The sequence below is a fragment of the Bubalus kerabau genome, chromosome 3 (genome assembly GCF_029407905.1).
Source record: "Bubalus kerabau isolate K-KA32 ecotype Philippines breed swamp buffalo chromosome 3, PCC_UOA_SB_1v2, whole genome shotgun sequence".
NCBI classification, from domain to species: domain Eukaryota; kingdom Metazoa; phylum Chordata; class Mammalia; order Artiodactyla; family Bovidae; genus Bubalus; species Bubalus kerabau.
Window position 1 is genome coordinate 32253948 of NC_073626.1, and position 14435 is coordinate 32268382.

General features: G+C 41.1%; 1 protein-coding gene across 1 annotated transcript in view; it reads left to right on the plus strand.

Moving 5' to 3' along the window:
- LOC129645831 (24-hydroxycholesterol 7-alpha-hydroxylase) overlaps positions 1-14435 on the plus strand; it is an 83658-nt gene that overhangs the window by 58806 nt on the left and 10417 nt on the right. The window contains exons 9-10 of the mRNA XM_055571273.1: positions 168-263; positions 1119-1207. Coding sequence (XP_055427248.1) covers positions 168-263; positions 1119-1207 — 185 coding nt within the window. The remainder of the gene's footprint in view (positions 1-167; positions 264-1118; positions 1208-14435) is intronic.

Sequence of the window (14435 nt, forward strand, 5' to 3'; positions counted from 1 at the left end):
TGCATTAGAAAATAGAAGTGAGCCATCCAGGAAAGAGATTGTCTCACCATCATTTATACCATGGATATGTCTTCTCTCAAATATGGTTGTAGGATGAGTTTAAATGACCCACGATCTCATTAAAGCAAACTTCAAAACATGACTTGGAACTGATTTTTCTCTTGTAGAATTACACTGTTCCTTCTGGTGACTTATTGATGTTGTCTCCATTTTGGCTACATCGAAATCCAAAGTATTTTCCTGAACCCGACCTGTTCAAGCCTGTAAGTTGTCTCTTTCCATGTACATTGTCCTTGGATTTCCTCTTTATGCTAAGAACATGAATTCATAAATCAATTAGGGCTATTAGCATTAGGAAGTCGTATTTCTCTCTAGTAACTAAAGCTATGAAGCACAGATTAGATTTGTAACATAAGTGGTATAACATTTACGAATCAGAGAAATTTTTGGAATAAGCTTCACCCACTTTAAAATAAATTTTTATCTGAAACGAACAGGACGTGGCAAAGTAAATATGCTTGATTCTAATAGAAGCCTTATTTCATGTTCTTCAGGGAATTGCTTCTGTTATTGGTTTCCATGGAGTACAAAAAATAAAAATGAAGCAAATTAAAACTGTGTTCTGCTGTTTCTTAGAATTGAGGAATTACAGCGCAAAATAGAATTTTAAGAGGTCATTTAGTCCACTCTCTGCCTTTAGGTGAAATTTTCAAAAATGGCATCCAGATGTATTCATTCTACACACCAAGCTTTCTCCAACTGGGAGGGCTGTCGGTGTCTCCTTGTTAAATTTATTACCAAGAGCAATTTTATGATGGAGCCTGGGGCCTTATTATAAATATTCTTCCTCTTCTGAGGTCAATTCTGTGGTTGATTTACATTATCATTTACATTTGCCACTTAAGAAAATTTCTTTTTTAAACCTTTTTATTTATTAGTTCATGTTCCAAAAACATAATGGTGGCTGATATTAATAACAGGTTGGAAAAAATGACCAACAACCCTGCAACTTTATATGCAAGGATTAGCTGTACAAGATCATTTTTAGCCTAGAGAAATAAAGTTAAGCTTATTTATATAAGACTGATTTGGGGAAAAAAAATGCTTTCTTCCCACAGGAACGTTGGAAAGAGGCAAATTTAGAGAAGCACGCTTTCTTGGACTGCTTCATGGCATTTGGGAGCGGGAAGTACCAGTGTCCTGGAAGGTCAGTGTGACAGCTGGGTCACATTTATCCAGAAAGTCTGCAGAAAGATGAAGGCTCAGAGAGGGAAAGCTTTGGCTTAATCCCTCTTTTCTTTATTATCGAAACTAAAGGAAATCTAGGAGACCACATTCTCTTTGGTTGGCCCATCGTATTGTGTGATGTCTTTCTGGGAATGTCTGCAGTGGTTTCTGATAGGAGACTTCGTGAGAATTAAATATTACAGTTGCAGCTACCAGATGAAAGCTGGGTTTGTGTTTCAAATGCTCAACTTTCCTATAAGGATGATTTGAAGTGCTTTGACTTCTTTTTTAAAGATAAAGATAGTGTGCGTGTGTGCTCAGTTGTGTCCAACCCTTCGCAGCCTATGGACTGTAGCCCACTGGGTTCCTCTGTCCATGAATTTTTCCAGGCAAGAATACTGGAGTAGGTTGCATTTCCTTCTCCAAAGATCTTCCTGCCCCAGGGATTGAACCGAGTCTCCTGCATCTTCTGTATTGGCAGGCAGATTCTTTACTACTGAGCCACCTGGGAAGCCAAAGATAAAGATAGAAGTATCAGTATTTCTTGATATGTCCATAACAGTGTTATGATGGACATTTGCTGGGGTTAGAGAACATCTTTAATTTGGACCATCACAGCAACTTATTAGGTGGTTTTTGTTTATTGAATTAGTTTGGTTCTATAATAACCTGCCTTTGATGTCTTTTAGAGTTAAATTAATATGGTACCCAGGCTGACTATTCAATGTGATGCCCTGTTCTAGTGCAAGTTACTTACTGTTTATTTAAGAACATCTTAAATAATGTTTATTTATTTTGAACATCTCACCTGTAGCAGGCCCTGTACTAAGCGTTAAGAATAGAGCATGGAGAAAGATAGACATGGTCCCTGACCTTTGAAAATGTACAGCCTACATCGAATAAATACCATTTCCTCATTGGAGATGGTTCTGTTGGAGAAATGTAGGTACCTGTTTAGAACAAAATCTCATTCAGTGAACATACAAATCCTTTAAAAATTCTATATTCGAAACATTGTAGTTTTAACTTAAGGCACTCATCTCCATTGTTTGAACATAATTAAACCAATCCATATTTGTGATTATGACTTACTCAACAGCATCCATTCAACTCCTCCTTTGTTATATGTTTTATAATACCAACTTGGTTTTTGTTGTAGTTCAGTCGGTAAAGAATCTGCCTGCAATGCAGGAAACCTGGGTTTGATTGCTGGGTAGGGAAGATTCCCTGGAGAAGGGAATGGCAACCCACTCCAGTATTCTTGCCTGGAGAATCTCATGGACAGACGAGCCTGGCAGGCTAGAGTCCATGGGGTCGCAAGAGTCAGACACAACTTAGTGACTAAACCATCACCACCACCACCAAAATGGTTATAATTAGCCTTGGCTGACCATGGAAATTCTGTCTTCCTTCCTAGAAGTTGTTCTAGAAGCTGAGGGGTAGGTAAGCAGATTGGTGCCTGGTGTTTCCCTGGAGACAACTGTTCATCCTTGGCTTAAATTGGTCAATCAGATTGAAGGGAGACACGATTTTCTTCCATGCATAGGAGAGAGGCCCCCTCTGTCCTCTCCCACTAGAAGTGAACAAGCAAGCAGGTAGCTTCGGTTGTTGCTAAGAGCAAGTTCAAGAGCAATAAGCTTTAGGACACAGAGGAGAAATATGGGAAAATCCTGGTCTGTGAGATGTCACGTGTCACTGAATCAATATTGAGGAGCTACTCTACTTACTGTTGTGATGGATAATAAATATTTTTAACCTTATAAATAATATATATTACATGTAATATATATGTGATAAATGTTCACTGTTTTTTAAAGCAGTTTAAGTTGGAGGTTTCATTGGTTAGACCTGAAAGCATGCTCACATGCCCACCAAAGAAACTCCAAAGTTGAACATTATAACTAAGTGTCAGATACTGTAAGGGAATAGTATAACAAACAAAAATAATAATAACTACAAAACTCCATGAAGCTCATCCTTCCTCTAATATTAGTTTTACTTTAGAAAAGCAGTTCTTAAACCAATAACATATTTAATATTTTTGTCATCTACTAATATCAATGTTGTAAGTCTTTTAAAAACATTAGCTAATGCTTTTTTTCAGTCCCTTTATATATATTCCTAGATGTGCCTAAAGATTTTATCATAAGCATCTTTAAAATTGAGCAACGAGTAGTTTAAACCAAGGACTGAAATGCTTTGCTATGCAGTGTATAGTGTGGGCCAATGATCAAGGATTAGCTGATGACTGTGGTTTCTAAGAGAGGCTATTTATGATCTTACTGTGATATCTTTTGAGGCTGGCAGACATTTGCTTGAGTTTGATAGCAATGGGTCCAATAGTGGGACATTTCAGCTCAATCAATAGTATATTATTTATTCAGAAACGATACATTTCTCAATGCACTAAGCTCATACTGTATGTTCTGCAGTGGGTACTGCAGAAGCTTTGGGCAAGAGTAAGACATATTCTCAGTCCTCAGGAGATGACATCTGGAGAAGGTGAGGAGAATATCATATCGAGTTCACAAATAACTGGAAGGAACACAGGATGAGAGATGGCCAAGTATCATGCTCTGGAGATTCAAGGGAGGGTGTATCTGATCAGGGTGATCTTAGACAGTTTTCTGGGGAGAAAAGCCTTTGAAGAGTTAGATGAACTTCTGGACAGAGGAAGCAGTAAGCAAAGGGTCATTTGGTCAAAGGTATGTGGGTTATGGGTTATGGTTTTACTATTACTGGGGCCAGTAGTGACTAGAAGACAGATTGAAAAAGAACATTGGTCCAATGATGTATTACAAAGATTTGGGTAGAGCAGACTCGAGTGGGGCATGCCTTAGGTTATAAGGCATCTTGTATTCCATCTCAGAGACATGAAGTGGTGGAATCTATCAGATTTGGAAAATGACTAGAAATGGTGATCAGCTGAGAGAGAGGATTTGAGGATTTGAGGCTTTGAATCTACGTGGCTGGAAGAGATGGTAGAAATAGAGAAATTAGGAACAGGAGCAGTTTGGAGGACAAGACATTAGGTTTTCCTTCGAAAACTTTTGAGTACAAAGTGTGGCAACATATATATCGTATAACCAAAATCTGTAGGCTGAATATGAATGTTAAATAAATATGACTTAATTTTTAAAAACCAACTTAGTTTATTTAGTTTTCTATTAAGTTTCTGTTTTTAATAGCCGTAATTTTTCTGTTACTTATACAGCCAACCCATTAAACATTAAAAAAAAAAGCAAACAAAAACCAGAAAATTGTTCATGAGGGCGAATGACTTCATTTGGACAGTGTGTGCTAAGAAAGATCTTTGCACTAGAAATATAATCCCACAAAACCTTAGTATAATCCCTAGAAAATGCACCCATTCTTAGTTTGTATGCCTCGAGCCAGTTTATTTTCTCATGTACCAAATACTCAGTGAGTCAGAGAAATTTGCCTGTGAACTAGCTGATGATCAAAGTTTGTCAAGAAAACACTGCGGGTTGCAGCTGTTACCCCTTGGTGTTTAGGCCACCAAACCAGAAGAGCCCTCTCCGAAGTGAACACTGAGTAAGACCTTGATGCTGCCATCAGCCGCCAACCAAAAAGCAGAATGGCAGAACTAGAGTTCCTCCTTGAAAGACAGGAGTTCAGAAAATATATTTCGAGGATGAACCCCTGGCGAGACACGTTTCTGCAGCGGAAGGGAATTCTTCCCAAATAAATATGCTGGAGAAGTCTAGTGATTGTGCAGAAAAACAAACAGGAAAAAACACGTGAACTACTGGCCTGCACCAGCCATAGCAGCATATGAAATGAAGAATGGGCATTTTCCTAGTGAACTGTGAATTTCGACGGAGGAGTAGGATGGGGGATTTCCAGTGTCAAGTGGGTGTCTCTGAGAGTCGATGATCTTAGCAGAAAGGGATGTGCCTGCCATACCCACCCCTTGGAATGCACATCAAAGCCAACAGTCCTGTTTGCCCTTGGTGCCCATCCCTGCAAGAGGATCCCAGTGGGCTGTGTCATTGTGCTAATTGATATGGGTTAAATTCCAGTGTAAAACACTAGCTCTGATCTTTGGCAAGATTACCCTACCCTCCTTACAAAGGCATGCTTGGATAAGAAAAGGGTGTAGTAAGAGGAAGGCTGCAGTACTTGAGACATGGAAATGAAGCATGGACTTCTCGGGAAGAGAAACTGTGATTTCTACTTTTTGTGTGTATTTGGGTTTTTCATGTATCCTAGGGCAAGCAGTGCTAGGTCACGGATTTATCTTGAATTACTAACAAAAATCACATTATTATTGGAAAATTAATTCAAACATAGGTCCAGCTGATAGATTAGATTCCTGGGTCAGGAAGTTCCCCTGGAGAAGGGATTGGGAACCCACTTCAGTATTCTTCGGCTTCCCTGGTGGCTCAGACAGTAAAGAATCCACCTGCAATGCAGGAGACCTGGGTTCGATCCCTGGGTTGGGAAGATCCCCTGCAGGAGGGCATGGCAACTCTCTCCAGTATTCTTGCCTGGAGAATCCCCATGGACAGAGGAGCCTGGGGCTACAGTTCATGGGATTGCAAAGAGTCAGACACAACTGAGTGACTGAGCACATTGCTGTTATCTCTTGGGCACCCAGTATTCATACGATTATCCTTCATTCAATTAATAGTCACCAGTTGTATGCTATATGTCTGGGTAAAGTTCCAGGACTTACCTTGGAAAACAAAATGATGGACAAAGTCCCTTTTCTCAAGGAGCTTATAGTCTAACTCAAGACACCTCAAGACACTAGAGAGATTCAAAGGCACACAGCATTCCTAAATTGCTTATAATGCAGTTGGAGAGATGAGACATAGCAACATGAAAAACTTACTTAACAGCATAAGATGGCATTAGAGAAATGCCAGGTGATTCATCTATATTGTAAATGCCATAGGAGTTCAGAGGAAGGAGCATTGAAAAAGGCTTTGTGGACTAGATGAGAATAATCAAACTGCACAAAAGAAAGCATACCTGCCTGAAAGAGAGTGGTATCAAACGCTGAGCAGAAAAAAAAGCTAAGTGCTCGTAGGAATGTAATGTGCCTATAAGTTAGTGGTAGCAAGGCAGCTCTATATTTGTGGTTTGTGAAGCTCTGAGTACAGTTGTTTCTATGTGTTTATTATATTAATGATAATGTAATTTGTGTGTGTGTGTTGGGGGTGGGGGACTTCCCTCATAGCTCAGTTGGTAAAGAATCCATCTGCAATGTGGAAGACCTGGGTTTGATCCCTGGGTTGGAAAAATCCCTGGAGAAGGGAAAGGCTACCCACTCTAGTATTCTGGCCTGGAGAATTTCACGGACGGTATAGTCCATGGGGTTGCAACATGACTGAGCGACTTTCACTTTAATGTAATTTTAATAATTGTGCCTCATTCAGTAAAATATCTTTGGGCAATCTTGCATTTGAGAAGCACTATAAGTAGCTTTCCCCCTTTTCCTGCTTATAGGATGCTGTTGTCGTTCGATCGCTCAGTCGTGTCCGACTCTTTGCAGCCCCATGAATTGCAGCAGGCCAGGCTTCCCTGTTCTTCACCATCTCCTGGAGCGTGCTCAAACTCATGTCCATTGAATTGGTGATGCTGTCTAACCATCTCAGACTTCCCTGGTGGCTTAGAGGGTAAAGTGTCTGCCTGCAATGTGGGAGACCCGGGTTTGATCCCTGGGTCGGGAAGATCCCCTGGAGAAGGAAATGGCAACCCACTCCAGTACTCTTGCCTGGAAAATCCCATGGACAGGAGGAAGCTGGTAGGCTACAGTCCATGGGGTCCCAAAGAGTTGGACACAACTGAGTGACTTCACTTTTACTTTCACTTTCTAACCATCTTGTTCTCTGTCATCCCCTTCTCCTGCCTTTAATCTTTCCCAGCATCAGAAGTGAAAGAAAGACCCAGCATCAGGGTCTTTTTCATTGAGTTGGCTCTTCACATCAGGTGGCCAAAATATTGGAGCTTCAGCTTCAGCATCAGTCCTTTCAGTGACTATTCAGGACTGATTTCCTTTAGGATGGACTGGTTTGATCTCTTTGCAGTCCAGGGGACTCTCAAGAGTCTTCTCCAACACCACAGTTCAAAAATATAAATTCTTTGGCGCTTAGCTTTCTTTATAGTTCAACTCCCCCATCCATACATGACTGCTGGAAAAACCATAGCTTTGACTACATGGACCTTTGTTGGCACAGTAATGTCTCTCTTTTTAATATCCTGTCTAGGTTGGTCATAACTTTTCTTCCAAAGAGCAAGTGTCTTTTAATTTCATGGCTGCAGTCACCATCTGCAGTGATTTTGGAGCCCAAGAAAATAAAGTCTGTCACTGTTTTCATTGTTTCCCCATCTATTTGCCGTGGAGTGATGGGACCGGATGCCAGGATCTTAGTTTTCTGAATGTTGAGTTTTAAGTCAACTTTTTCACTCTCCTCTTTCACTTTCATCAAGAGGCTCTTTAGTTGCTCTTTGCTTTCTGTCATAAGGGTGGTGTCATCTGCATATCTGAGGTTATTGATATTTCTCCCGGCAATCTCGATTCCAGCTTGTGCTTCATCCAGCCCAGCGTTTCTCATGAGGTACTCTGCATATAAGTTAAATAAGCAGGGTGATAATCTACAGCCTTGATGCTGATGTACTCCTTTCCCGATTTGGAACCAGTCCGTTGTTCCATATCTGGTTCTAACTGTTGCTTCTTGACCTCTTAGAAGATAGCCAATTGCTTTTGAGGAGAGGGGAACTCCAGTCACTCCGGATTTCATGATAAGTTGCAAATTCAATTCATTCTGGGGAATTTGTTACATAAACAAATGCATCCTCTCCACTCCAGTTGCTAAATGGAACTGAATGAGCTGGATTTACTTACATGCTTGTTTCCATTTTCATTATGGCTGTGCATGTGTCCTGGAGGAGATGGGGAAAGGGCTGGGAGTGGGAAGAGCAGATGTGGTTACCTGCAAGACTGAATGAGGCGGCCAGGTCCCTTATTAACTTCCAGCCACACTTCTCTCTCCTTTCTGCTTTACTGAAGAGAACTGACTCACTCGAAGGGGCACAGAAACCATTGGCAAAATTGCCGTCATTACTTCCCCAAACATTTCATTCTGACACGTCTATGTGGCTAAGATTTAAGTCTGTCAAGAACAGAAGCAGCACACTCCAGAGCGATTTTTGATACTTAAGCCAAAGTGCTTCCAAAATAAAACATGCTCATGTGTGCATTTCTGCTCCAAAAATGCCAGCAAGGACCCTCTTTTCCTTTTGTTTACCAAATAGATTGCCGGCCCCTCCGTGGTGCGCAGAACTCCTGCACAGGATTTGTATCTGTTGGAAAGAATGAAAGCCCACTTTGGGCTGGGTGTCTCCCCATCACTTTTTTTTCCCCGTGGGCTTTCTCCCCTCATTAAACTGAACTGCTGCTCTTTAATAAGTTTGGTCACTCTCATGTTCAGAAAGAAGTTTTAATTCCTAGGAAAAGAGGACTGGAAGTAAAGCTATGATATATCACAATATTGCCCATGGGTTATTTTTTTAATTGAACTTTTACTTTATATTGGCGTATGCTTGATTTACAATGTTGTGTTAATTTCAGGCTTCAGCACAGTGGTTCAGTTATATCCATTCTTTATCTCCCCATCATTGACTATCTCCTTCTTGCTTGCTAATTGCCCTAGTTTTCCTAGATTTTCTAGCATCCTAGATTCATGGGATGCTGGGGTGCTTTTTCCACCCCCAGCTCATAGCAATGAAGCACTGTTCCCTAAACCGATCCTCACATCCTTTCCCTTTGCCCTGCCGCCCCTCCCATAGTGATTGATTTTAGTCTTGCCTTGTGTTTTAAGTGATACAGTTAACTACCAAGTGAAAGTTTCTATTGAGACTTCTGGGTCAGAAATAATCACTCCCTGTAGGATGTGAATAAAGAAGCACTTGGCCCCAGAAACTGTCAGCAGCTCTTTTGAAACTGCAAAAGCAGGATGAAGTTGGTACCATAGAGCAGGGCAGCAGAGGCGAACTGGCTCCATGGTTATGTCATTGAACTGTTGGAGTGATCTCTGCCTGAGGCCAGCACGAGCTCTAGATTTTTTAGGTGCATAAAGTGATACAATCCCTTCCATACAGAAACCAGCCTGTTGTGGATTATTCTGTCACTTGTAACCAAAAGCATCCTGTGAGTGAAAGTCACTCGATCATGTCCGACTCTTTGAGACCCCACGGACCATACTGTCATACAGTCCGTGGAATTCTCCAGGCCAGAATGCAGGATTGGGTAGTCTTTCCCTTCTCCAGGGGATCTTCCCAACCCAGGGATTGAACCCAGGTCTCCCACATTGTAGGCAGATTCTCCCACATTGCAGCCACAAGAGAAGCTCCAAAAGCATTCTAAGTAATCTATAATTTCCTTAAGAGCAAAAGCTTTCTTTCAAGATCTATTTAACTCCATGGCATATCATATTAACATATAGTAACCACAAGAGTTAGTAGCTTTCTAAATAGCTTGGACTTCTTAGGGGACTGAGTTTCATTTAAGGTGGGTATATCACTGAAGAAAACAAAAACAAATGTCACTGCTTGATTTTTTCCTGGAGGGTCTGAAATTTAAGCTATAGCACAAGATCATTTCTATTTGGTGAGTAGTTTGTCTTAATGAAGTCAGTAGTATTCTTTGCCCTTTCGTTGAATAAGAACGTTTAGAAAGAGGTATCAAATATCTAGCTCACAGCTCCTACATATAAGAGTTTTTCTTCTAGGAGGATCACTGTTAAAATAACCCTGGCTGCAGCTCTGACAACCAGTGGCCTCAGAGACTGTACTCCCACTAGGATCTGATTCTCATCTCCCCAAAGAAATATAAAACAGTATCTCAAGTCAAGAAGCTCTGAGGTCCTCTCCTTTCTCTCCCTCCTTTCCCCCATTTAAATATGTCCCATTCCCTTCTCTTCTGTTTTTCACGTTTTCTTCTTTTCCTTCTCTTCCAGTTTACCCTAATCCGATTCTTCTCATTTTATTCTGGATTTATTTCGCCTTATTTAATATCACCATCTGTCTGCTCACTCTTCCAGATTTTGCCCACGCCATCATTCCCAATCAAAAGTTTGGTACCCCAGGCATAATGTTTCCTGTGTAGCTGAGGTATGCTTGGTCATTTTAATTTTATGTGCTAAAACTAAAAGATTTGATAGACTACAGCTTTTTAAAAAATTATTTTATTTATTTTAATTGGAGGCTAATTACTTTACAGTACTGTAGTGGTTTTTGCCATACATCGACAGGAATCAGCCACGGGTGCACATGTGTTTCCCATCCAGAACCCCCCCTCCTACCTCCCTTCCCATCCCATCCCCCAGGGTAAACTACAGCTTTTAACATATTTTCCCCTTTCTGCTTGATCATGTTCCTCTGATAATGATTCTAAAATATGATCCCCATACCACTAGTAGCAACATTACGTGGAAACTTGTAAAAAGTGCAAGTTGGGTGGCCCATCCCTAGATCTACTAAGTCAGAAACATGGAGGGTGGGTCCAGTGACATGGGTTTGAACAGCCTTCCATGTGATTCTGATGCATGCTGAAGTGTGAGAAACCCTGGTCTAGATCATTTTGCCTCCTGTCACCAAATGGTTTTCACTTTCCTGTAAGATTTCTTAAAGGGAATGAGGGTGTGGGAAAAGTACTTCCCCTTTAACTTGACTAGCCCTGCTTCAATGAAGGATGCCTGTGAAAGTATGTCTGTACCCTGCCTTCTCTGAATTCCAGGGCAAGATCATTCTATTTTCATAAGCTGCAGCTGGTAGCAACTTGGAATATACTTCAGAGCCCCTGCTCCTGGCAACAGTGGCAGTTTTCCAGCCCATGCTGGCACTGCCCACAATGACTTCTAGTAGGACAAAAAGAGAGATTTTCTTTTAAAAAGGAAGAGAGGGATTCAGTCTCAAAATCAAGACATCTAAAATGAAAATCATGACTTACTGCTAACCCTAGCGTTCCTTTTGTGCTCCTTGTTCCTCTTCTGTGTATCACTGATTTCCTAGACACTTGGCTCCTAGAGTCACCCTTCACCCCTCTCTCTTTTCAATCTGCCGCATCCACTCCCACCTCCTAACCTAGGTCATCTTGACCCAGGAGATGTCATGGTTTTCTTATCCTTCTCCCCCTTTATCTCTTCTTTTAATCTGTCTTACTCACCACAAACAGATGAATTTTCCTTAAATAATCATCTCTAAGTTGTTACTTTCTTGTTAAAGCTGGGCATCACTGCCTACTGGCCAAACCCATTGGCCTAGAACTCCAGACTCTTCAGAATCTGACACAAATACATCTTTCTGAACATCTAGGAATGCCCACCCTAGACAGTCTACTAGTTGTCGCCTGATGACTGTGCCCGTTCCTCCTCTGACTCTTGCTCTCTCCTGGGTCTGGAATGCCCCACTCAACATGTCTACTTATCAAAGCCAGTCCTTCTCTCCAGGACTAGCTCAAGCATCACCTCCATATGGAGTTGATCACTCCGGGCCACAGTGTTCGCTCCAGTCTCCGGACCTCCGTAGCCCTTTTGTCTCCACCTTTATCTTAACACTGTTACCTTCCCCATCTCTCCACGTGCATTACTAGCAATACGATCGTCAAGTCTGGGTTTCGTAGGGCTTTGTGTGCTCAGTGTTTGTGTAGGTCTCCTTGAGCATTTATTTACAAATGGGGAAAACACGCAAGTTCTCAGTATTTAAGGAATTTTCAACATGTTTATATTTTAATGAGCTTTATTTGTAGATGTGTAATGTTGTTCTTGCAAGTGTAAAAAATAAATCTGTTATAAATAATATGCCTCATTACTTTCACTGTTTTGACATTAGAAGTATTAAGAAAACATTTCTAGCATGAGCATAGCTCAACTTGCTTCTGAAGAGCTTTTGTAAAAATATGGATTTATGAAGCTCTCTTTCTTTGTAGTAAAAACCTTTAATGTCACAGGTATGTGTATGTTAGTCCCTAATATGTTAGACATCAAAACAAAATTCAGTAACAGGGTAAAGGCTTGTAAACACAAATTGCTTTTTGCCATTTCAAAAAAAATTAACTTCATTTTAGTGAATAACTGAGGTAGTAATTCTGCTAGAATATCCAAATATTTGGAGAAAATAAGAGTTTTAGCACATATTATTTTATTACCTGTTTTATTAACTCATCTTTTTCTTTAGAATATCAGAATGTTTAGAAATGATAGTAAATATGGTATTAATATTTATATTATTTCAATACCTAATACTAATTTAATAACTGAACTAGTTTACCCCTCAATAACAAAAGAAGAAAAAATTTAAAGCCTCCCTAATGCACACAGTATCAGTTGGTCAAAAACCTAGAATATAGTTTTACCCTAAGGAAATTCAGTTTTATGATTTTTAAGAACATCACAGAGACTAAAATTAGTTCAGAAAATGCTTGCAGGTTCCAGTGGAAAACTATCTTAATGAACTAACAAACATTAGTTCTATTTCTAATCAAAATATACTTAGTGTTTCTAAAATAGTCCAATTTGTGCTCTTAAATAGCATATGAACTATTTCTTGTTTACATATTTGCATAATAGAGGAAGTATTCGTGGAGGGCCTCTTATGTGTGATAATGTTTAAAGAGCCTTCATTTTCACATAGAAGTATCACTTTTCAGTACAGTTTCTTCACAAGGTCTCTTATACTCTCAGGGTCAAAGTACCCAGCACCAGAACCTGACTCATTCCAGCCCCTCGGCAGCCTGTTCCTCAGTTCCTCCTGCTCTTCCGGCTCCGTCTCTCATCACCGCGCCTTCTGCAGGGAGCTGAGGGCTTTCTTCCCTGCAACAGCCCCACCTCCCCATCAACAGTCCACAGTCTTTATTATCACAGTGCCTCTCCTCCAGGGACTGGAGAGGAGGGGTGCCAGGCACTCTTTCCCCACGGGGCTGAGTTCAGAGAAGTGCTTCGGTCACAGCAAGCTAAACTTAGAAAAGGGCTAAAAACAGACTTCTAAGAAAATGGGATTTGTTTGGATAAAGGAGAGCCTATAAAACTTTTATAATTCACAAATGCAGAATTAACGAGCATTTTTTCTAGTGCTGCTGGGCAGCTGCTAAAGATCGAGGAGTCGCTGCTTATTCTACTGAACGCAAAATGTCAGTGTAGTGATCGTTATCAAGTCATTTCTAGAGAGGGAGCTGAGGACTGAGAAGAATTGGCTGTTTTATGTGAGCAGGAACTTTAATGTTTCTTTTCACACGTGGGTACTCATTGCCATGGGTTTCCTAGGTGGCTCAGTGGTAAAGAATCCACCTGCCAATGCAAGAGCTACTGGAGACACGGGTTCAATCCCTGGGTCCGGAAGATCCCCCAGGGGAGGAAATGGCAGCTCCACTCCAGTATCCTTGCCTGGAAAATTCCATGGACAGAGGAGCCTCGCAGGCTGAAGTGCATGGAGTCGCAAAGAATTTGACATGACTGAGCAACTGAGCACGCACGCAAGCGCTCACTGTCAGCCTTTCCCGTTAGATCTGAAGGAGCTCAGGCCTCCATGGAATGCTTTCTTCACGGGACTTTGAAGATAATCACTCTTTTCATTATCCTACTCCTCTGGCTACTTCTTAGATTCCTTTGCTAGTCATCCTCACCTGTCTAACCTCTAAATTTTGGACTGCCTCAGAGCTGTCTCCTCAGATTTCTTATTTTTTTCTGTTTAACCTATCCCCTACGTGACTTCATCCTATCCCTTGGCTTTATATCACTGTCCGAATAGTGAGGACTCTATTTATGTCTCTTGTACCTCCATCCCTGACTGAACCCCCCAAACACCAGGCTCGTCCCTAGTCATCACTCAACATCTCCACTGGATGTCTCCGAGGCACTGGTCAACAGCAAGCTGCAATGAACAGGTCCAAAAGTGAGCTCTGAATGATAACTCCTCAACCTGCTCCTCCTTCACCTTTCCGCATTGCAGTACCCTTGTATTTCCTCAGGCCAAAAACTTGGAATCCCCCTTTATTCCTTTATTAAGTCTTTTTTTTTTTAACTTCACAATATTGTATTGGTTTTGCCATATATCAACATGAATCCACCACAGGTATACACGTGTTCCCCATCCTGAACCCTCCTCCCTCCTCCCTCCCCGTACCATCCCTCTGGGTCGTCCCAGTGCACCAGCCCCAAGCATCCAGTATCATGCATCGAACC